The sequence below is a fragment of the Notamacropus eugenii genome, chromosome 6 (genome assembly GCF_028372415.1).
Source record: "Notamacropus eugenii isolate mMacEug1 chromosome 6, mMacEug1.pri_v2, whole genome shotgun sequence".
NCBI lineage: Eukaryota > Metazoa > Chordata > Mammalia > Diprotodontia > Macropodidae > Notamacropus > Notamacropus eugenii.
The window spans coordinates 33,058,318-33,083,126 of NC_092877.1; the positions used below are offsets into that span (position 1 = coordinate 33,058,318).

The 24,809-nt window shown below is 43.6% G+C and overlaps 1 protein-coding gene across 9 annotated transcripts in view; it reads right to left on the bottom strand.

Annotated features, from left to right (window-relative positions):
• The window catches only part of MICAL2 (microtubule associated monooxygenase, calponin and LIM domain containing 2), a 253,290-nt gene that overhangs the window by 80,010 nt on the left and 148,471 nt on the right, over positions 1 to 24,809 (bottom strand). For 7 of the 9 annotated variants that reach the window (XR_011969323.1, XM_072619419.1, XM_072619417.1 and 4 more), the window contains 5 exons: positions 23,997 to 24,183; positions 21,235 to 21,323; positions 19,863 to 19,953; positions 5,453 to 5,627; positions 2,725 to 2,900 (listed from right to left, as the gene is read on the bottom strand). Coding sequence is in view for 8 of the 9 variants with exons in the window: in XM_072619419.1 (XP_072475520.1) it covers positions 2,725 to 2,900; positions 5,453 to 5,627; positions 19,863 to 19,953; positions 21,235 to 21,323; positions 23,997 to 24,183 (718 nt within the window). In the remaining variant the exon portion in view is untranslated. Of the gene's footprint in view, positions 1 to 2,724; positions 2,901 to 5,452; positions 5,628 to 14,719; positions 15,197 to 19,862; positions 19,954 to 21,234; positions 21,324 to 23,996; positions 24,184 to 24,809 lie in introns of those variants that run through there. The other 2 variants (XM_072619416.1, XM_072619420.1) reach the window with 2 other exon arrangements.

Genomic DNA, 24,809 nt, shown 5'->3' on the forward strand with positions numbered 1-24,809 from the left:
TAAAAGGGTCCAATCCCCTTACTTCACAAAGGAGGAAGCGAACCCAGAAAAATGAAGAGTGACCTTTGTATCTCTCACATGCTAGCCCATCCCCTGTGACTCAGCACTGGCCATTTCCCATGGCTAGAATGCCCTCCCCTTCTCACTTCTACCGTATAGAACCTTTCTCTTCCTCAAGCATCATCTTCTGCAAGAAGCCTTTCCTGATCCCCCTTATTCTAATTCTCTTCTTCCTCAAATATTCCACACTGAACTACTTTATCATCCCTTTATCATTATCCAAATACATGGATTTATTTTCTCCCCAGATTAGAAACTTCTTGGAAGAAGGGAATGTTCATTGATTCATTGTAATTGTATCCCCACAGTGGTTGGCACATACTAGGTGCCTAATAATTGCTATGATCATTAAGCCCATATAGTCACAAGTATAACATGAGAGACTTTATCAAATACTTGGCTAAAATCTAGCTAAATATTTTCTATACCATCTCCCTGGTCCATCAGTTTAGTTAAAAAAAGGAAAACAAGCGAGTCTGGTCTGATCTGTCCTTGCTGAGGCCACACTAGCTCTCTGTGGTGACCACTTCCTTTCCAGATGTTCAGTTACCATTCCTGTAATCATGTTCTATAATTTTGCCAGGAATCAAAGTGAAGCTCACTGGCCTATAGTGTATAAACTCCAGTCTCTTCCTTTATGAAAATTAGGAAAAACATTTGTCAGTTCCATAGTACATCTCCTGTTCTCCACCATCTTTCAAAAGTCACTAACAGTGGATCAACATTGCTAGTTCTTTCTTTGGTAGATAGAGTGTTGGGATCAGGAAGATCTGAATTCAAACATTGCCCCAGAAATTTATTTATAAGTTGTATGACCTGGTTCTGTAAATCCAGTCCCAATCTCTCTCCTGAGCATCACCAACTGCCTTTTGGACATCTTAAATTGGATATTCTGTAGGCATTTCAAACTAAATGTGCCCAAAACAGAGTTTACTTCTTTCCCCCCAAACCCTTTCCTCTTCTGAACTTTCATATTTCTGTCCAGGACAAAAGCCCGTCTTCTCATACATAGGAGATTAGGAAGAGGTCAGAGTTGGTCTTCAGTTCAGAGACTGCCTGCAGAAGGCATCTGCAAGTGGGGCCATCTTTGGGCCTCAGTTTCCTTATTTGTAAAATGAGCAGAATAAAACAGATGACTTCTAAAGTTGAGGAGTACGTGCTATAGGATTCAGAATCAAAGGATTTAGGTTATAATCTTATTATGTTGCTGTGTGACCTTGGACAAGTCAGTCTCTTCCCTTCTCAGTTATCTAGGTCTCAGTTTCCATTCCTATAAAATGAGGGGGTTGATGTACATCAGCAATTCTCAAACTTTTTGGTGTCAGAATCCTTTCATATTCTTAAAAATCACTGAGGACCCTTCAAAGAATTTTTGCTGATATGATTTACAGCTATCAATTTTTGCCATATGAAAATATTTTTGCCTCTCCTATCCCTTGAAAATTCCTATAAACGTTCTTGTCTCCAGAAGAGTGGGGTGGGAAAATGCAACTTTGGGCCACAAGAGGGCAACCCTGCACCACAAATTAGAGGCCCCCCCTCCCCCCCACTGACTCCAAAACGAGACATTTGGATTAGAGGGAGCAGTAGGGGAGACTAACCGAACCTGGACCAGGAGCTGGGAAAGCTGACTTCCAGTCCAGATTCTGTTACTTAATTACTATGCAGCCTTCGGCAAGTCACTAAACATCTCAACGAATGAGGAAATAGACTTGTGCTCCTTGACCCTAAAGGGCAGGACTACACACAAGAAGAAATTGTATAGAGGCAGATTTAGGCATGTCAAGAAAAACAAAAAGGAAAACAAAATCCAACAAAAAACAACTTCCCAACAATTAGTTATCCAAAAGGTAGTAGTTCTTAGAATCAGAATTTGAACCCGGATCCTCTGACTCCAGAATTAACACACCTCCTGCTCTATCTGCCACTAGCCTCTTCTACTCCCCCCAGGTGAAATGTTACTATGTGTAACCGGTACATCCTTTGAGATCGCTCAAATATCACCTCCTCTGGGAGCCTGGTGGCCCCAGCCGGAACCTTGCACAGTAAGCTCACTACAGCTACTTTGTATCACAGGTATTTGTGTGGCTTTTATCTCTCCTCATGAACTGTGGTTCATACCTTTTCTGACTGTATCTGGGGGGAAGCATGGAGCATTAGAGAGAAAGTTTCCTTGGAGTCAGAAAGACCTGAGTTCAAGGTCTTTCATATGATCTGATCAAGTGACTTAACCTCTCAGTGTTCTGAGCAAGTTTCTAAAAATGGAGGTGATAGAGATGGTGGTGACCTACTTTAGTAGAGGGAGCTCCCTCATCTGGGAGTTCCCTTTGACCAAGGAAGCACAGGCCCAATCTCTGATTCTCATCTCACAGGATTGTAGATTTCGTGCTGTAAGGTCCTTGGAGGTAATCGGCTCCAACCACTTCCCCTTTTCGGGGGAGAAAACAAACCGAGAGAGATTACGGATTCGGCCCAAATCACCCAGGTAGCAAGTAGTAGAGCGTGGATTTGAGCCCATGTTCTTTGACTCCAAAGACACTCTCCCACATCATCTCTCTTCTAGTAAAACTGAGTAAAGTGTACCAAAGCACACACTGGCATTTGGGAAATATTGAGTGAATGAATAAGAGCGAAAAAAAAATGAATAAGTAAATACATACTCACCGTTGGCTGCCTTTGACTCCTCAGGGCACCCAGTGCCCATCCTTGGGGTTTGGGGCACAGTCAGGGAAACTTGTCGTTGGAGGGGCTTTGGGCAGAGGTGTTCAGCCCTCAATGCCCTCTCCCCACCAAACTGCATATTGGAAGAATCGCCCCCAGAATCTGACTCAGTATCAGAGCTGTAATAAAAGAGGGAGGAAGACACATCTAGATAGCCCCCCAGGAGCCTATATTCATTGGGTTCCTCTAGCCTTGGCCTAATTCACCCCCGTACTTCTTCTACTCCAATGCCAGGACCCTCAGAGAAGTTAAGATTCTAAGATGATGACTGGTTCCTGAAAGAGCCCAGAGGCTGCTAGACTTACAAGGCCAGGGCTTTAGAAGTCTTTGAGTACACTGCTCATTTTACAGATGAGGAAACTGAGGCCCAGATATATTAAGGAATTAGCCAGGACCACACAACTATGACAAGCTTCATCTTCCTCCACAGCCATTCATCTCTTTCTCAATTTGCTGGGAGCAGGCTAGACTTCTCCTCAGCTAGGGTTGACCTGAAAATCAGTCAAAAGTGGAAGAGGCTGTGCTCTTGAACTTGGGTGGCCATCTTGGAGTTTTCCCACCCCATACCCTCCAGCTGATGTCATGAGCACTACTCTCCTCAATCCCAGTGGTCAGAGTAATGGACCTGGAGTCAGGAAGACCTAAGTCCAAATCTGACCTTGGACACCAACTAAGCTATATGACCGTGGAGAGGTCACTTAACTTCTATTTGCCTCAGTTTCCTTGTCTGTAAAATCAGGACCAAATAGCACCTATCTTCTAGGGTTGTGGTGAGGATCAAATGAGACATGAATTATAAAGCACTCAGCACAGTGCGTGGCACATAGTAAGTACTATGTAATATTAGCTATTATTATCAGTATGATTAGGTTTTTCAGTCTTATAGTTTCTCTCACTCCAAGGGTAGAATTTTATTTCCTAAAGTCTTCCTATGAGGCCAGGTCTCCCTTTCTATTTACATCTCTTACTCTCGCTGGCTTGATTCACTACTTTTCCAACTACCCTTTGCTCCTAGGAAAAATACTCCTTTATGGGCAACTATAGATGCTTGAAGATTCAGGTAGGTTCCTACTGAGTCCGGTGTAAGCCAGGACACTTTGAAAATTGGATAGAAAACTCTGAACTGAAAGTGATGCTACCTGGGCCACGTCACTTATGACTTTACCACTAATTCACTAATGTGGGGCCAATAACTTCCCTAAAGATGATGAAGTAAAAAGTACATGGGGTTTGGAGACCCAGTCTTCAAACCCAAGTTCTAAATCCCCAACTCAATGGCTCTGCCAGTGGATACTTGGGCAGGGCATTTCCCAGCATTCTTAGGGAATGCACTTTCATAAGAATAGATGTTCTTCATTATATATCATCTTTCCCTTTAGAACACTCCAGAGACTCCTTATGATCCTCCAGGGATTTGGGGGGCTGGGGCTGTCTGTCTTACTCATAGGAAGCACTTAATAAATGCTTGCTTATTCACTCTTACTCTGAGTCTCAGTTTCCTCATTTGTAAATGAGGGGATTGACCATGATTATCCCAAGGGCCTTTCTACCTCTAAATGAGTGATCCAATAAGGAAACTCCCTCTACTGATGTGGCTTGGGACCTTCTTATTAGAACAGAGGTTCTGGACTTTTGGGGTATCACGGACCCCTCAGCTAGAGTGAGGGCAAGGGAGCCCAAGGATCCCTCCTCAGAATGATGCTTTTAAATGCATCAGAGAGCAACATAGAATTACAAAGCAAAATCAATTATATTGAAATAAAATTACCAAAATATTTATGAAAACAGTAATTTTACAGATTCCCAGAGAGGATAAATAATTTGTCCAGGGTCACCCAGCCAGTATGGTTCCTCCCTGTGAGCCCTCTTTAACATAGAGCCATCGGACCTTCCTTTCATGATTCAGGATTAAGAAAACAGGACAGGAGGGAGAAGTACTGGGAGGACAGAGGGCAGGGGAGGACAATGTGACAAGGCAGACAGAGCTAGACTTGGATCAGCAAGGCCTGATTCTGACGTTCACTAGCTGTATGGAAATTCGGGAGGAGGAGGAGGAACTATGAACAAAATAATGTTGCTAAATGAGTCATAAAGTCCCTTTAGCCCAAAGTTGTGCGCTCTCTGTCTCTGTCTCAATCTCTCTCTCTCTCTCTCTCTCTCTCTCTCTCTCTCTCTCTCTCTCTCTCTCTCTCTCTCCTCTCTCTGTCTCTTCTTTCTGCCTCTTTGTCTCTCTTCTCTATTTCTCTTTCTCCTCTCTGTCTCTCTTTTCTCTCCTCTCTCTTTCTTCTCTCTCTGTCTGTTTCCCCCTCCTTCCCTTCCTCCCTCCCTCCCCCCCCCCCTCACACACACACACACACACACACACACACACACACACACACAGAGTATTCACTGATACAGACATCGTCATCAGTGATAGAAGGGCAGGAACTGGGTCCAAGGGATCTACAAGGTCACCCATTGGGGCACAGTGTACCTCATGTGTGAAGTGGGATGTGTGTGGTCTCTCCTGCCTGGGCCCGCTGCCTAGAGAGTGACTCACTGCTCTGGGTGGAGAAGACCACAGGGTAAGGAGACCCACAGACACGGCACTTTCCCTACTCTCCAGCAGAGGGTATGACTGGATCAGAAATCCTAGGTGAAGCCAGCATTTCTCTGGGAATATACGGACCTGCTGCCATCACTGGTGACCATGACACATACGGCCAGGATGCCATCTTCATTCCCTCCTCCTTCAGGGCCAATTTTCACAGAGGTCCATTCTGCAGGGACCAAAGGACTCTGGCTGTCCACATCGCAGGGTCCAGGGAGACTCTTTGGCTTTTTGGGGGAGGTTGGCTCGTCTGCTGAGAGGAGAAAATCTGCTAAATAGACAAGGCAATAATAGCTGACTCATCGTGGAACCCCATACCTTTGTTGCCTTGGTCCCTCAGGCAGGCAAGATCACATCAAGAGAAGGGGCTTCTGACACATGGGATGGCAAGGAAGGTTCCATGTAGGCCTGCCCCCATTATCCTCATCACGTATTCACCTTTCCTACTGTGACCATCATCAGACCCTCCATCTCATTTCAGTGGTTCTTGTTGCCTCTCAGTAGCCCTCTTCCCATCCTCCACCCACCTTCTATGGCTGTCATCATACGCTCCATAGCATCCTTTAAAAGAGGGCATTCCAGGAGCTTGCCCCAGGCCTATGGGCATGAAATCCAGGAACATGGACTAAAAGGGCAGAGACCATGGAGCAAAGGGCACAGAAGCAAGTATTATGTGGAGAAAGCTCTTACTATATAACCTCTGCCTGTCAGGCTAACAGAGTCTGCCTCAGTGATCCAAAGTCCAAAGTGGACAGGCTAGAACCTTGGGCCCTGCCAACAGGTGAGCCAGAGGCAGCTGACCCCATCTGAGCATCACCCTTAGTTGGTACACAGGAGTTCTGGGTTCCCCTGGGTTGTACTTGGAATGCAGAGCTTCGTGGCACTGCCTACCTGCCAGATATCTTCTCCTGTTTCAGATTCACCTTAATGCAAATTCCCTGTGCTCCCCCCAGGAAATAATAATAGTAACCAACATTGACATAGTACCTACCACTTGTCAGACATTGAGCTAAGTGCTTTTGCAAATACCATCTCATTTGATACTCCCAACAACCCTAGGAGATCGGTACTATAATTACCCTCATTTTACAGAGGAGAAAACTGAGGCAAACAGAGAGTGAGTGACTTGCTCAGGGTCACACAGCTAGTGTCTGAGACTGGATGTGAGATCAGATCTTCCTGACCCCAGGCCCAGCACACTATCCACTGCATCCCATGAATGTTAGAGGGGACTGGTCAACCATTAAATATTGGCCATGGATTATTAAAAAATGGACCCTGGTTCAGGTTAGCCATTTACTCCTTCCTAAGGCCCTGCAGTAGTTCCAAATGCTTTGAAATAGACCAAAAGCACATTGGTCCCAATGGGATTCAGGAGACATGGGTTCTAGTTTCAATTCTGCCAGCTTTGGGGAGGACTTCCCTTCTCCATTCATCAGGTTCCTCACCATAAGGGAGGGGTCCAGGTGTTTTCTGATGGCTCTATAAGCTCTGATATTCTAGGATAAGCATCAGATTCTCTGGGGAGCTTGAGAAAAAAAAATATTAACAGTATCTTTCCTTAGTGGGGAAAAATGGTTCAGCTCTCCAACTTGTGAGGAGAATGTGATGGGATAAGAAGCCTCTCCTTAAGAGCCCTGCAGAGGCCTATCTCAGTCTGAGCCAAAAGCCCAAAGGCAGAATACCAAGATCAAGTGGGGACAGCTGGCCAAAGAAATCAGTTCACCTAGTCTCCAGTAGAAGCCTGCTGTGCTGAGTCTCATGTAAAGAGTTTATGTGTGAGGCTGGTAAGGGTGTTGGTATGAAGGGCAGCCAGTATAGTGTGGTAGATAGAATACTAGATTTGGAGGTTCAAATCCTTCTCAGATATCTGCTAGCTGGCTGATTCTGAGCAAATGACTTTAAGTTCTCATTTCTGGGTTTCTGGTCCCTTCTCCACCCCACCTCACAGAGGCCTTTAAATGTCAAAAGAGGGCAGAAAGGTGAAACCAGACAATAGTGAAACCAGACAATGACTGTTGCATAGTCATTTCTCTTCACGACCCCATTTGGGGTTTCCTTGGCAACGACACTGGAGTATCTTTCCTTCTCCTTTTCTTTCTCTAGTTCATTTTACAGAGGAGAAAATGGAGGCAAACAGGGTGAAGTGACTTGCCAGGGTCACACAACTAGTACATGTCTGAGGCTGGATCGAGCAAGACCTTTCAAAGGATGAGAAGTCTAGAGCTGGAAGGGATTTTAGAGGCCACTGAGTTCATCTCTCTCATTTTGCAGATGAGGAAATTGAGTCACAGAAGGTTAAGTGACTTGCCCAGAAGTCACAGAGTCAGCAAGTATCTGAAGTAGTATTTGAACCCAGAATTTCTTTACTTCAAACCCAGTGCCCTAGTGATTACATTATGCTGTCTCCCTCACAGTTTTCCACCAACTCACAGGCATAATAAATTTGCAGACAGACCCTCCAGGTGACTCGGAGGATCTAACCTCCTTCAATACCTCCTGGAGGACTAAGTGATGGCTTTTTTCTTACTTTATTGGAAACAAATGCATCTGTTTGCAAAGGGAAAATGTGAGAGCTACCAAAGTTGCAGTCCAGTAGAAGAAACTGATGCCCTCCAGGGCCCTTCTGTTCATAGCATTCAATGCTCATGTCTGCCTGTTAACATTTGAAAAGGCTCCTAAAATACAGCACTTGAATTCCCCACCACAGTTCAAGGGAGGTTGGACAAGTGAGGATGGGGATCCCTGATGCTGCTGAGCAAAAAGCAGCCCTCCTTGGGGAAGACTGCTCCTAGTGGGATCACGACCAAGGCAAGTGGCAGTGTATTCACTATGGTCCTCCCACCCCACCCCCACACACCTGTAGAAAGCTTGATGAAATTAGACAGCAAGGTCATGGAGGGCAGCCTGGAAGGGAAGGCCATCACAAAGGGCTGAGGAAGGGGGAAAGGGCAGTCCCACCTCTTTACCTCTGTGGCTGATGAGGAAAGGAGAGCTTGGAACAAGGATGGCCAGGCAGGGTGGTAGGAAGGGCTGATCCTCACCTTCATTTGAACCTCAGGCTTTTTTTTGTTTAGTACCAGCCAGCAAAATCACCTTCAGACAGTATGGCAGCATGGGGGAAAAACACTGGATTTGGAGTCAAGAGAACCTGGGTGTAATGACTGGTTCTGCTTTTCTTGTTGTCCTTAGCCAAGTTCTTTAATCTTTCTGGGTCGGGTCCCTCATTTGTAAAATGAAAAGGTTGGATTAGATAATGTCTACAGTCAACTCTACCTCAAAATCTATGATCCTCTGGTGCATCTCTCAGTGATCTTCTGGTCCCAGAACCCTAGTTGGCTCCTTGGGTCAATGTCCATTGACTACATACATTGGACCCTCTCAAAATGTGATGATACCCAACATGGGACCTGATAGCCAACTTTGTTCCAGGATTGTGACCACAGAGTGATTGAGGAGAGGGCAGGACCAGGGGTCTCTCAAACACTGAAAGGAAGTATGCTCAGTAGATAGAGCCCTGGATTTGGAGTGAGGAAGCTCAAGGTTCCAATCCCACTTGAGATATTTCCTATCTGTAGGACTCTGGGCAAATCACTTAAGCTGTGTCCCATGTGTTGTCTACAAAATGGTGGCAACCTCAGTGGTTTCTACTCAGTGGTGCCCAAGTTCTCTTCTACCTCTGGGTCTATGAGCTTGTGTTTTCTTTCAAACTGAGTTGACCTAGGAAATTAGCTGGGCTCTCTGCTTACACAAAGTCCAGCTTTCTCAGTGAAAGACCTGTCAGAGGCCCTCGTTCCCTTCTTGGGCAGCTAGGTGGCACAATAGATAGAGAGCTGGGCCTGGAGTTAGGATAACCTGAGTTCAAATTCAGCCTGACCCTTACTAGTTGTGTGACCCTGAACAAGTCACTTAGCTTTTGTTTGCATCAATCAACTGCAAAATGAGGATAATAATAGCATCTGCCTCTCAGGGTTGTTGTGAGGGTCAAAAATGAGGTGCAATGATTGTGGAGTCCTTAGCACAGTGCTTGGCACACAGCAGGCACCATGTAAGGGTTAGCGATGCACTGGCATTACTATGGGCATTATTACTGAGGATGGATTAGGACACAGGGATCAAATTCCAGGACTAACCCCCCTGATGCAGCCAGAATCAGATTAAAATCAGGTGTTGTTAATAGGAATTGTAATGGGGAAATGTTTAACAGAAGAAATAAAAAAATACAAAACAGAGATAATGTTAATTTTTGGTTTTCTGAGTCAACATGCTGCCTGCTGAGGATCCTTTTCTGAATTTGATACCACTAGAGCAGATGATCTGTAAAGTCATTTTCCAAATCTCCATCTATTGACCTTCTGATTGCATGATCCAAGGTAAGCTCAGAGGTCTCCAGGACACTCATCTGCAAGTCGGGTGAAGACCTGTGAGCTCCCAGAATGACAGCATTGACCTTAATTGTACCCTACCCCCCAGCCCTGAGTGCTAGCTCTAGCAGGCTCCTGAGAAAGAAAGAGGGACAGAATGAGGCAACTGGGTCCAACGTCTGGTAGCCCCGTCCTGACCTAAACATCTGGCAGCCCTGCCCTCAGCTAGATATACTTATACACCATTAAGCCTGGTAAACTGGGCTATTGCCACCACCCCCAACCCCCATACTCCCAACATATTAGCTGACAGGCAAGTCACATGTCTTCTGGGTGACCTTGACCCTACAGGGAGGTAGCAGAGATATATGGCCTAATGACAGGCTTCAGGTGTGCTTGAGGGTCCTTAAAGAGTACACCTTAAAGAGTTCTGTAAATGCTAGCTATAATAATAATGATAATTATTAAACTAAATTATTAAAATATAGTCATGATTATTACTCTTCCAGGGCATCTCCCTCTGTTTAAAACTGTATTTGCTCCCTTTTCGACCAGTCAGGTAGAACATACCCCAGCAGCCTCAGTCCCTACCCTGAGCCCACACTCTGGGACCCAACACCTCCAAAAAGGGAGTCTCACCGAGAGTCATTGTGGTTTAGTGAAAAGAGTCTCAGCCTTAGATTCTAGTTCTGTGACGTCAGGGGAGAGGAATAAGGGAAGGGAACAGGCATTTGCTAAGTGTCCACTATGTGCCAGGCACCAGGCTTGACAACTGGTTTGAACTTCACAGCAACATTTCAAGGTAGGTGTTATCATCCTCATTTTATAGTTGAGGACCTAGAGGGTCGCATGTGGCCTCAAGGCTGGCAGGTTCCCCACTCCTGAGTCCCATTGAAAAAAGTCACTTCCTTGGCCTCTTCTCCAATGCTCAATTTCATTTGAACCTGTCAGGCCCTTGTTTGCAGTGGAAAGCCAGAGTCAGAGAACCTGGTCCATATGCTTCCTCTGATATCTGCCACCTAATGGATCTTGGTCACTAAACAGCATTGGCCCCAGGTGAGGCAGCTGGTGGCACAGTGGATAGAGAGCTAGGTCTGGAACCAGGAAGACCTGAGTTCAAATCTGCTTCACACACTTATGAGCTAAGCGACCCTGGGCAAGTCACTTTCATCTCCATCTACCTCAGTTTCCTCAACTATAAAATGGGGATAATAAAAAGCATTTACCTCCCAGGGTTGTTGTGAAAATCAAATGAAACAGTAATTTTAAAGCACTTAGGGCAGTGCCTGGCACATAGTAGGCTCTTTATAAATGTTTTTTTCCATTCTCTTTCCTTCCCCTCAGTTTCCTCATCTGTAAAACTGCAGTTGGATGAGTTGACATCTGAACTGTAAAACTCTATAATCTTTTATTAAATCCCAACAGATGCTGCGGTGCAAGTGTCCTCCCAAAGATCCCAAAGATCATGTTTTTGAAGGGGAACTTGGACCCAAGATATAATTTTGGACAAATCATCACTCCATTTTCCTCAGTTTCCCTGTTTATAAAATAGAGGCACATTAGACTCTACTGAGTCTGAGAATCTTGTTTCCAGCTCTGACTTCTGGGATACATCCCCTAGACACATAATTCAGGTGCCTTCTTGGGGGAAAAGGATATTTTCCTTTCTTGTTTTACTCAGGATTATAGGTTTGTGTGGTTTCATCCAGGCATACTAGGTAGGAGTCTAGAGCTCATCCAGAATTTGAAGGTAATAAGTCCCCTTCCTTTGCCTGGTTAATAACAAATAACAATAACAATGTTAACTGACTGATATAGCACTTTTTGCAAAATTTGCTATTGCAGCTTAAAATTGCACGAAGACTTTCAGGACCCCCCTTGTATATGCCTGTATGACTTCATGAGATAGTGGGGGAAAGCTCTGACAGAACCTGGCTCTGATACTTGCAACCTGGATGATTCCACACAAGGTACTTACCTTTCTGATCTACCTGTAAAATGAGTGGGTTGGACTTATAGACTTGTAAGGTACCTAATAATTCTATGAAAAACTCTTTAAGATAATTATGCCCATTTTATAGATAAGGAAACTAAGGCTACATGGAGGACCTTGATTGGGGCCATGGGACAGACTGAAGTGTTGGGGTCTCTTATTTTCCTCTGACTTTGAAGGAAAGAATCAAATGGATAAACTTACATTGTTAATGACTCTTTAAAAGTCAACGAACTGATAAGGACACTTGAAGTCCCTGCCTATCCAGAGTATAAAGAAAGGTAGTTTAGTAGAACGGGGAAAAAATAGGAAGAATATGGGATTTGACATCAAAGGTCCTGGTTTTGAATTCTAACTGCCCCTTAGTGACTGCGTGATTCTGGGCAAGTCACAATCTCTAGGACTCAGAAGGCAGAGTGTGCTGGGGGAGTAGGCTAGGAGCTCACTCCAAAGTGGTCCCTTCTACGATCCTGGCCAGGTCAACCTAGGAAGAGGACACATTGGCCTGCAATGTCTCCCTTTGGGTTTTTTTTTAAAGTGGTTCTTCACATTTATCAATACTTTCTTCTCTATTACCTCAGCAATCCTGTGAAACAGGGAGGGCATGGATTATCACACCCATTTTACAGATGGAGAAGCTGAATCTGAGATTAGGTAAATTCAAGGTTACAGAGTCAGTAACCTGCAGAGCCTTGACTTGAATTAAACTTTTTCTGATTTTCAAATCTGCCTTTCCAAATCGGATTAAATGACCTACCCCAATCTCGCATCTCCAACTTCCTTTCAGACATCTCAAAGTAGATGTCTGGTAGACATCTTAAACTCAATATGTCTAAGCTTGAATTCATCATCCTTCCCCCTAAATCTTCCCTGTTCTTTTCTTATTGCTGTAGAAGCAGCACTATGCTCTCAGTCCCTTAGATTCACAACCTAGAAATGATCCTGGACTCCGCACTATCTTTCACTGTCCCCCACTCGCCCATCCAAGGCCTGTCGATCTCACCTTTGCATCCCCGTTTCTGCTCTGACAATGCCACCACCTTGGGACAGGGCCTCGTCATCTCACCCCTTGACTGCTGTAAGAGACTGCTGGTGGGTCTGCCTGCCTCAAGTCTCTCCCCAATCCATTTTTCATTCAGCCCTGTTTACCTCCAGCAAAGCTATATTGGGAAAGAGTCTTATCTACAAAGCTCTGCATGTGGACAGTGAGGTGGGAAACACCACTGTTGAGCCCTACGGCATACACCAACCTGGTTCTGCATGCTTCACAGGAGGATTTTGTGACACCAGGGACTGCCTTCTTGAGGACTTTCTTTTCCAGAGGATTCATTAACTGAGCCATTGCCATGTACATCACTTCCTATTACTTCCAACCCCTGGCCCCAAAGACTGTTCTGAGTCTTCTGTGATTGATGGCTTATCGTATCATGACTGAAAACAAGTGAACCATTAGTGGGGGCTCCAGTCTGTTATATTGAGATACAATTGCAACAAAATTGCAGAATATTCAACTGAGCGTCTGTGAAAGGCTGATTTTTTGCACTAAAACATGTGTATATGTTTGAAGAACTAAGTTCAAATCTGACCTCAGACACTTACTAGCTGTGTGATCCCAGACAAGTCACCTGTTTGCCTCAGTTTCCTCAACTGTCAAATGGGAACAATAACAGTACCTGTACCTCCCAAAGCTACTGTAAGAGTCAAATGAGACAATACTTATAAAGTGCTTTGCACAGTTCCTGGTACATAAGAGGTACTAGAGAAATGCTTATTCCCTTCCCCTTTCATGTCTGGTATCTCGTTTGATTCTTACAATCCTCCAGAGTTAGTGGTGGAGCTGGGACTAACGTCCAATTTCCTACACTCTGAGACTAAGGCTCTATCCATGGTCCATACCTTCCTATGAATCCAAGTGGAGACTCATGAAAAGCAATCAGAAGAAATTGGTGGAAAGATCTGATCAGGGAAGACTGAATTCTCAAGGGAGTCTCTTCAGATTCCCTTTCAACTATCATAACTACCTGCTCATTACATTTTTTTTTTTAAAGATAATCGAGGTTAAATGACTAGCCCAGTTACCCAGGGTCACACAGCTGGTAAGTGTCTGAGGTTGGATAGATTTGAACTCAGGTCCTCTAACTTCAGAGCTGGTGCTCTATCTACTGTGCCTCCTAGCTGCCCCATCCTGTTTTAATATTTTTAATTGTTAAGTAGTTTCCCCTTACATCAAATAGATGTCTGCCTTTTAAAAACATCTATATATATACATATATATATATATACACACACACATATGTATAAACTGTGCCATACTGAAACTAAGAGACTAATTTCTCATCTGTCTTCTAACCCTATAGCCAGGGGGTATGCTGGTAAATATTTAACAATCAGCTTGCCAAGAAAAAAATAATATTCCCTATACACTTGTAAGTCTAATCTGCATTACTGAACATCTCCTCTAGTACTTTGTGAAATCTAGACAATAAAAAAAATAATAAATCATGTCCTGAATTGTAGCATTTGCTGATTTTCAAGCTATAAATGCTCACACCAAAATTTGAACAATTGGGTTTTGGGAGCCAGTTCAAGCTGGATCCAACATACCTCAACCTCCAAGCCTTTAAGAATTTGAAGACACTGATCATTGTGAACAATATACTTTCACAATTGTAGCTTACAATATTACATTCATGTTCTTTGGCTTTTGCGCCCCATGTTGAATCACATTGAGCTTGAAATCCATTATAACACCCAGATTTTTTTCACATAAACTGCTGGCTGCTCATGGTTCCTTCATGCAGCTGATTTTTTGAAGCCGAGTAAAGGACTCTACATTTAACCCTAATTAAATTTCAAATGCAAAAGGAATTGAGAGTTTGTTGCTAATCATCCTTGGAGGAAGCCCAGATGAGAGACAGAATGGCACAGATCTGACATCTTGATTCTGAATTGTCTATTACTCTCAGCTAATCTCTGCCCCTCAAACTCTCCCCTTTTACCAGTCCATCTCCAGTTAGTGCAGAGTTCCATAATCAGTGTTGGTTATACTGGATATACATATTATAACATGGCCTGCTGAAAGAACATTAATAGCACTTACACCTCTCCTGCTGGTAGTAAACAGTTGGAGTAGTGAGGGGGATGGGCCAACTACCAATATAGCCTGGGCATAAATGGCTTTGCTGAGCCTAATAGCAAGAGAGTGTAAGATCTACTACCAACTAAACAGTATGTCCAGTGTTGACAGTAGAAAAGAATAAGATGTGAAGAAAGAGAACAGAGTGCCCCATTGAGAATGTTGGTAACATTGTCCAAATATTACCTTGGGGTAATATTTCCTTTGTTAAATGCCCCAGCATAGCCCCAAGAGTCCAAGGTCCCAGCGAGTGCAGGTGATGCCCTCAGTAGCTTAGGGGAAGGCTGAAGCCAGTCCATGGATCCATGTCTTTAGAAAAAAAAATCCCACTTCAAAAGGAAGAGAGGAAACACTGAGGTTTACAAAGAACCACATTTATTTTCATTGACAGCATCAAATACCATAAATAAAGCTAAACAATGTTCAGGGTGTGCAAAATACAGGGTTCTGTGTGAACATTTAATTACAGAACATGTCTCAAAGTCACCAAAGGTCACAAAATGTGTCACAGGAGGGTTGGGAAGCTAGAGAGGTTGCAGATGAGGAGGACAGAATCTTTGGTTGGCATTCTTTATAGAGAGAAGAGGACTCTGCAACGGAAGATAAATGAGAGGAAGGTAGCACCAGCTGACAGTTTGAAAAGGTGGAGCCAGGCCAAAAGCCTACCCAGGGCCAACATGCATGTCTTCAAATGGCCTCAAGAACAGGGATGTATTTCCCAGTAAGGACAGGCAGGGACAGGTATTCACACAAAGCAGGCTTGTGGAAGGCCTGACTCTCTGCCTTTAACAGCTTAATTCATTTCAAAAAGAGCACATTCACATAGGTTGCTTTGCCACCACAAATAAATGCGCTGGCAGGGAAATGGCCTTTTGTAAGGAACTTGAGGAGCTCCCAGGCATCTTAGTGCAGTTGCTGCCAGATGTGGCCTGTGTCCTTGACATATTCCATTGGCCTTTGAGGCCTGTTGATCTGGACTAAGTTTCCTGGGCCCAAGATATCTTAGTCTATCGTGGAAAAACTCCATTCGTGGCAAAGCCTTGTGTCTGTGAAGGAAGTACGCAAAATCCCCAAGGCTCCTTTTGTGGCTTTGGGAGATGGCTAAGATGGGACTGCAATTACTTTAACACAGCTTCAGATTACAGAGTACTTCTTGGCTGGCGTATAGATGAGTTGAAATAAAATACAGCTACAGAAAAGTCACCCATGATTTTGGTCAAGGACACCAAAAGCCTTTTCATTCAAGCTAGTTTTCAGCTGGGAAATTTGTTTCTACATTTCTAAAAAAGGCTTCTCAAAAAGCTAGGCCTTTCTGAACAATGGTGGAGATCTCTCTACTGGCCCTGTCTCAGTCAGGCAGAGTTAGTACCTTCGAGGAAGGTAGGTTGGTTGTGGTATTAGAACACAGCTAACTAGATTGGAAGAGCATGCAAAAACATTCACATGCAGTGCCAGGGGGACCGGGGAAGGAAAGCAATGTTCCAAAACAAGCCACTGGTTTTGAATCCCACCCGGTACCATGCTATTAATTGGTTACACCCGAGCATTCATTAATTACAATATGAGGCACTCTAGTCCGTTCCAATCAATGCTGTTGGGGGAAGGAAGGAGGGATAAAGCTGCCCTTGAAGCATATTTGGGGTTAATAGTAGGTGCTCACAGTTGGCAAGAAGACCAGTCACCTCTGAGCAGAAAGGTGTCAGCCAAGGATAGGTGGTAACACTGGAATGTTGTAAAGAACTGAAGACAGGAGTGAGACGTTGGAAAGAGAGAAAGAAGAGAGAGTTTAGTTGGGAGGGTGAAGACAACAAAAGCAGCTTAGAAAGGCTGGAAATCATTAGAAGAGTGAAATTGCCTCCACGTCAAACCTTACTATTTCTTCAAGATATGAACCTTTCTGATGAACAGAAGCTCTTGGAGGGTAGGCGTTATCTCATTTTCTCCCTCCCTAACTCCAGCACCTTGTAACAACGCTGTATACTAACAGAAGGTGCTTAATAAATGCATGCAAATAAATAGATATTGAGATATCAGCCCAAACCTCAAATGATAGATAAATATTGAATATATTATTGATACCAGTTATAAAATGCCAACAAAAATCTCCCTCAGTATCCCTGTGGAATCAATTTTTTGGCAATGCTTTTTTACTTATTCCCACCTGTATTCTGAATTCTAAAGCACACCACCCCACCCCAAATATACCTAGAATATTTCCTGCTTCCTCACCAGGAGGTTCATTTCTTGGAGTGAACATATATTACAGAGTCTTGTCATTGCCACTACATTGTTATTTCCCATCTCACCATTTGGCTCAGTGCGTGACAGTTTAGAATAGCCCTCTTATTGCTATAAATGAGACTTGGAAAAAAAATAAACCTTCAGAAATGAACCATCTATGAAACACTTTAACTACACAGTGATTTTCAAGATGGAATGCAGATAAGAGCCACAAAGAGCAGCGTACCCTCAAAAAAGGGGTGTGCCTTGTCACCTTGAGAATGAACAGTTTTTGAAATCCCTAAGCCAAACAGCTGCGTGATTCAGGTAGCTCCTGAATGTGCAGCAAGTGAAAGTCCCCCCCACCCCAACTCTGAAGGGCTCATAAAAACCAGATAGGACCACTCTTCCATCACTCAGGGGCTGGTAACAGTCTTGAACCCAGTAGCTATGATTTGACTACAGATTCAGCAAGACCATCTGGCTCTTCCTTCTGCCATGGGATCTTCCAAGTCTTTGTGGGGGACCCAAGGAAGTCAATTAGGCTAATTTCTAAAACTTGCAAAGTCTCCCAGGTCTCCAAACAGTGCTTAACTTTAAGATATAGAGTGAAAGGAAACCCAGCTGGGCTTAGAGCAGCATCATTGACTCAGGAAAATAAGGATGGGAGAGGACTTGGCATCAAGAGACCCATTCTGACTCAACCAACTCACCAATCGACAAGTTTTTACTAAGTGTCTACTATGGACCAGGCATCATATCTATACAGGCATGTCTATATAGGCAAAATGGACCACAAGGGCTGTGTAACTTTCCAAATAGTTTGAGCAGTGTTGACAGTCAGTTTAAAACATGTAGTCAAGGCCCCAAACACTTTTTTTCCCAAGTGAATTTATGGGCAGAAATCCCACTAATGAATAATTACCTCAACTCCATCCCTTACTTTGTCTATAAAGACTGTATTAAGGTTTCCTCCAGACCAGGGGACATAATCGTTCTTTCCCTAAATAAATATGGTGAGATAATCATCTCCGTGAAGCTGGAAGGAAACTTCTATGTCATCAAATCCAACTCTTTTATTTTATAAATGATAAAATTGAGACTTGGAGAGGTTGGCTTGTCATGCAGAGTCATGTAGCTAGTAAATATCTGGGGCAGGAATTGAACTCAGATCTCTCTGACTCCAGGTCCGACACTCTCTCCATTATATCACCCTGTCTCTTAATGAAACTCCTCCTTGCACCTGAGGACAGATATTGCCTGCATAGGAGTCCACTCCCAGACATTGTACCATCCTGTAAGCATATGTCACAGGGTCTACATCCCAGTAATAGAATCTGGGCTAAAATTTATTTTCTAGCTGTAAGGCTGGTGTTTGGCTTCTCTGCTCTCTGCCCACTTGCCCCCAAAGACCAATGACTGATTCCAACTGGTCTCTGTTCCAGTGGATATGATGCCAGAAGGTGCCTGGGCTCGTTGGGCTTGGGTCCTAACCCTCAGAGCCAGGGACCTGACCAAAGCTTGGCTTTACTGCCCCTAACCAGTCTGTGCTCAGGGGTAGGGAGTGGTCAGAGAGGGTCAAGTGCAATTTGCAGAAAAATTGCACCTCTTTCTCCATATTGCCATATATTATGTTTGGACACAATAACTAGTCCCTGTGATGTTAATTCATTTGAGGCTTCTAAGTACTGACATGATGGGGTTTGGGGAGTGAAAAAAATCTGGTATTTCAAGTCAAAACAAGGAAGAAAGCAAATCCTTCTAATTCTGAGAGAACAGTTCATTACCATTGACCCATTGAACTTTTCTTGGACCACAGTATTTTAATGACATGCTGCTCAGCCACATTCTTACTCTCTAGAAGAGTAATTTGTTAATTAATTTAATTAATTAATTTAGGAGCATTAAAAAACCCCAAAACTGTCCAGTGTAGACAAGTAAATCAGAAGCCAGTGGCCAAGGAGTGGCATGTTCATTTATAAGGTGTTGTTTTAAAAATCTCACATCATCAAATGCACAAGTGGTAAAGCTTAGAATCTATGGCAAAGCTAAAAACCACTCCAAGTGACAAATCCCCAGTTCCCTAACTTAATACCCTCCTTCCTCCCACCCCATTAAATCCACCCCAACCCTAAAATTAAAAAAAACCTTTTAGAAAAAAGATTCTCTTATCTATTAAATCTTGAAATGTAAACCCAGAAATATGGCTCATTATCATAATAAAAAGAATACAAAGCTATCAAAACATCCTTCATGTAAGTCCTACACATTGGCTGCCATGAGGACATCTACCTCTGCCATGTTCTTTGGACAGGCTGAGGAGGATGAGCCCTCCGCATGGGTATCTAACTTGATTGAAAATTGTTTGAAATTCAGAGTACTAGTGAATTGCAAAAATACTACAATTTTACACTTTGGAATATCACAGGCACTTTGGGAGAGAGTGTATTGGGGATAAAAATAGAGTATACAATAAGCTTCAGCTGAGTTTGACCCAGAGGAATCGTTGCACCCAATCATGCATACTCTGGAGAGGGGACTCTGACTCTCTGTATATGTCTGTCAGGACCTCGAAAAGCACACAGAGGAGAGGTACCCCGAGGCTCAGGAGTTCATACATATAACAGTAGTTGTAAGCATTGTCCCTGAAATGGAGGGCGGTCTCATGCAGAAACCCACGTATCCTCTTATAGAGACTTCTGGGAATGGCAAGCAGATCCCTTGTCACCCTAATGGGCCAGCATAGCACTTTCCTAAAGAAGGAAGTCATGATACCTGGCGGGCTGGTTTCTCGACTGTTGACAGCAGGACCAAGAATTTCAGGGGATGGTTCTGTGGTTTCCTGCTGTTTCTCCTTTGCTTCCTCCTTAGAAACAGGACAAAGAGAAGTATTGATTCCTGAGTCACACAGAGCGGATGCTCAGACAGATGGAAGGTCTTTAGACCAAAGAAGATGGGCCATGGGCAGAACTACTTGAGACCCTCCTGAGAATGTGAATATGAAACTGACTTGGCAAAACTGACTTTTAGACAACAGGACCATTAAAATATCCATAGGCACATAGATTTAGAGTAACAAGGCCTTTCCAGGTCAGCCAGTCCAATCTCCTAATTTAAAAAATGGGAAGCTGAAGGCAGAGAGGTTCAGTAAGGGATACTAAGGTACAGTTTATACATGAAGGCCTTTCTTAATTCATAAAACACCTAGGTAATTAAACTTAAGGTGTGGTTCAACTTAGGAGAAAAGAAAATGACTTAGGTCTTAGAAATATCTTCTCCTCATCTTTCCTGGGCCTGAGCAACCATCTATACTGGGTGAGTCAGAAAGATTTTAATGTCCTTTCCCTCCCTCCCTCCTTGTGGCTCTATGGGGAAGGGCAGACATACATCTTGGGCAATATGCTGTAGAAAAGAGTGTTATGGAAACAAGAATGAAAAATCTTCTTAAGAGAGAATTAGACTTAGAGTAGATCGTAAGCAGATTGACACACATTTTTTTTACTTTATTTTTCTTCGGGGTTTTTGGTCTGCATTTTCTTTTGCAACATGGCTAATCTGGAAATGTTTTCCATGAATAATCTATATCAAACTCCTTGCCTTCCCAAGGAGGGGAGAGGGAGGGAAAGAATTTGGAACGCAAAATTAAAAAAATAATAATGCTAAAAATATCTTTACATGTAATTGACAAAATAAGTGGATATTTTGAAGAGAAGAAATAGGGTAGACTTAGTCATGGATCTCACCCAAAGGTATAGGGCAGGCCAGGAAAGTGAAGGACATACAGATAAAAGATAGTCCCATGAGGATCTGTCCTCAAGTCTATTCCCAGGGACTTTGTCTCTGCGAGACTATTTATTGGTGAATATAAGGTATATGGTTTCTTAGACAGAAGCCAAATAGAGGCAGCATTGGGTTCAGTCTGGGCTCAGAGATCCCAGAATTCCCAAAACAATGAAGATGCTACAATAGATTCCATACTTAGCTGCTCACTTATTCCCATCAAAAGCCCACCTCCTCCCTGGGCTATTCTCGAGTGAACTAAAAAAGGCTTCAGGATGGTCATCTTTAGGGGACACAGAGAAATGCTTTCTGATGAAGGATACTGACTCCTCCCTGTGATAAAGGCATTTCACAGAAAAAAATTTACCTCTTCTTCTCTCTTCAATTCTGCTCGTCTCTTCCTTTGCTTACTGTTGGTTCTACAGTGAATGAAATGAGCTTTGCAGTAAAATTTACCTGTAAAGAAATGATCCAAATGGGAAGATGACATTTAATCTACAACTCTTTGTTAAAAATATCTCCTTCCAAGCTGACTTGGAAACACTCTTGGTTACTCTGTGTTTGCTTACTGATGAGATCACAGATTTAGAGATGGAGGGGGCCTTATCAAATCCATCCCTCTCACTGCACAGATCAGGAAACTGAGAGCCAGTGAAATGTGAGTTGCCTAAGGTAATACTGGTGAGTGCATGAAGTGGCATTTTTTTGTGTCTCCAAGTCATCAGGTTTGGCATAATGCACAACACTACAACAGCACCTTTCATTCAATCTAGTCCGAAGACACCTAACTAGACTAAAATTTGTTCCCCCTTTCCATCTTATCTGCAGGAAGAACCTGAAAGATTATCAAATGCTTTGCCAAAATCTAGGTAAACTCTACCCACAGCATTTCCCTCATCTACCAGTATAACAATCCTATCCAAAACAGAAATGTGGTTAGTCTGGCACGTCCTGCTCTGGAAGAAGCCATTGTTAACTCTCTGTGGTTACAGTTTCCTTTTTTAGGTGTCCAGGAACTATCCCTTTCATAACATGATGGAGAACTTTGCCAAGAATCAAAGTGAAGCTCACTGGCCTCCAGTCTTCAGGTCCTACTCTCCTCCCTACTTTGAAAATCAAGATACTAGGCCTTGTTCAGTCCGGGGTGCCTCTCCTGTGTTCCACGGTTCTCCAAGGACACTATTGCACTTTCCCTCCTCAATTTACATTGTACTGATTCATCTGTGTATGAATTGTATCCCCCCCTAGTAAATTTTAAGGATTTTAAATGATAATGCATGTAAAGTACTGTGGAAACCTTAAAGCACCATATATTAATAGTAATAGTAATTACTATTGCTGCTGTTGCTGCTGCTGCTGCTGCTACTACTACTATTACTACCACCCCCACCACTACTTTTTATAAGGGCAGGCAAGGGCTGTTTTCATTTTTATCTTTTGTAGCTCCAGTACCTAGCACAGTGCCTTCCACATAACAGGGGTGTAGCAAGTGTCTCATGAATTAAATTGAAGTATCTATGTCTTCTGGGACTTACCAAAAGCTTGTTCAATTAAAATTACCATCCAAGTGCCACTTCCTCTGTCGAGAGGCAGACATCGATAATGAGAATAGTACTGAGCAAAGCTTAAAACTTGACAAAGCCAAAGTTATTTTGGAAAGGATCCAATTGAATTCAATAAGCATTTTTAAAGGACCATGTGCTATGTGCCCAGAACTATGTCAGTCTCTGGGGAGTAGAACATGAGAAGAAACCTGTTCTCAAGGAGCTTATATTCTTTAAGAGATCTGCATTGTGTTAATGAAGACGGCAGTTGGTACGGGTCGGTTTACGTAGCCCAGCCCCGCACGCTACTCCACCTCTTCACTAACTCTGCTAATAATAAGCTAACATTATATAGTGCTTACTATGTGCCAAGCACCACGCTGACTTTACAATTGTCATATCATTTGATCCTCACAACCTTGAGATGTAGGTGCTATTATTATCCTCCATTTTACAGATGAGGAAACTGAGGCAAGCAGGTTAACAGACTTGGCCAGGGTCACACAGCTAGTGTCTGAAGTCGTATTTGAACTCAGGGTGTCCTGACTCCTGGCTCAGCGCTTTATCCACTGTGCTACTGAGCTCTCCCTACTATGGTACAGCTAGACTTTAGAGCCAATCTTTTTTCTAGCATGTCCCATTTATTCCCTCCTCTATGGCTTTGCTCCTAACATTCTTCTTCTACCTACATATAACAACTACTCAATCTATCTTCCTCCCATCTCTGCCAATACAAGTCTATCATTTTCCATTCTGATTCACCGCAGGATAGAAGCAGTATCAGTGAACAGGAGAAGGATGATGTGACCCTGAACTTCAGGGCCTTCCTAGTTATGAAAATTTAGAGATACTATTCCTAGGGATAGGATCATGAATGGCACAAAGGACAGAGCAGTCCCCCAAATGACATCTTGGCTAGGCTTAAAAACACAACCAACAAAAACCCAGAACCATAAACAGAGAGCCCACTCAGTTTCCCTTGGATGAGAAGGCCCAACCACAACCCTCCATGGGACCACAAGACCTAGCATTTTGAAAGAGACCTTCAAAGGCCATCTAGTCTAATTCATTCATTCTGTACAATAAGAACTAAAGGCAAGAGAAGTTTGGTGACTTTCTCTGGGGTCTCACAATTAATAATTGTCTGCAAGTGATCTTGGAACACAAGTCTTCCTTCTTTTGGAGGAGATAAAGAGACTGGAACTAGAGACTGGACTTGTCATTTTACTGACATGGGGAACTTTGGGATGATGAATCTCTACCAATGCAGGTTGTCATATTCTCTGCAACACATAGCTTTAGAGAGTTGGCACCATGAGGTTAAGTGACTCTGCCAGACATCTGTAAAATAGTAATGGTCCAAGGCAGGCATAAACAGAAGTCATAGACATGCTCAAGCCAGCTCAATGCAATTGGAGTCCTCAGGAAACTTCAGAGCCAAGACCCAGAGGCAGTTTTTCCAGAAGAAGGACCAGAATACCACAGACCTATTTGTCTATGGGTTGTCAGGGCTCAGACTCCTTTCTCCCCAACTTGGAAATTCCCCAGGATGTTGCCCTCTAAGATGGTTGCTCCCAGAGTTTACCTTCATCCACATCAAAGGCATAGACAGCCAGGCGAAGTGTGGTAGAGCAGATCTCACATCTGAAGCATTCCCGGTGAAAGAAGTGGCCCTCGGCACTCAGGCGCTCCATCACATACACACGCCTCTTACAGAAATAGCAGATGTCACTTCCTCCCAGGTTCTGGGGGAACTCTTTTCTCAAAGATCCCTGGGGACATAGGAGGAGGAGGGAGAAAAACAGTCAGTTAGAGGAGAAAAGTCCTGGATTGCCAGCAAGAACCCAAGATGTCCTGGCATGCAGGCTGGGCTTGTGAGAACCTGTGGCTTAAAGCTAATGAAGATGCCATCTTAGTCTAACTCCTTCACTTCACAGGTGGGGACACTGAGCCTCCCCTTCCCCCAAAGGAAGGAGCTCATCAAAGGTAAGAGGAGCAGCAGAGCAAGCACCGGAAACCAGGTCTCCAGCCTCTATGACCCAAGGCCTCTCCCATCACTGTAAAGGGCAGAGAAAGATCCCACAAATGGAGAGGCTCACCAAAAGAGATCTTTTTTTCTACCTAGGACACTCTAACATCATGTCTATAATGGTAAGACTTCAATATGGTTTTCCAGACTGAGTCTGCTCCAAGATTCCTATTATTACTATTTTTTAAGAGTTCTCCACCCGCAACTCCACCCCACTTCTTTTATTTTTTTGCCTAGACCTGAGATTTTAATTAGCGGGGAACTCCTGGTGTGGAACTTTCCTTCTCCAATGAGATCTGCCACCTATCTTGTAGTGGATAGTTTTTGAGAGTTGTCTGGGGACACAGAGGCGGCATCTTCTTCACAGTC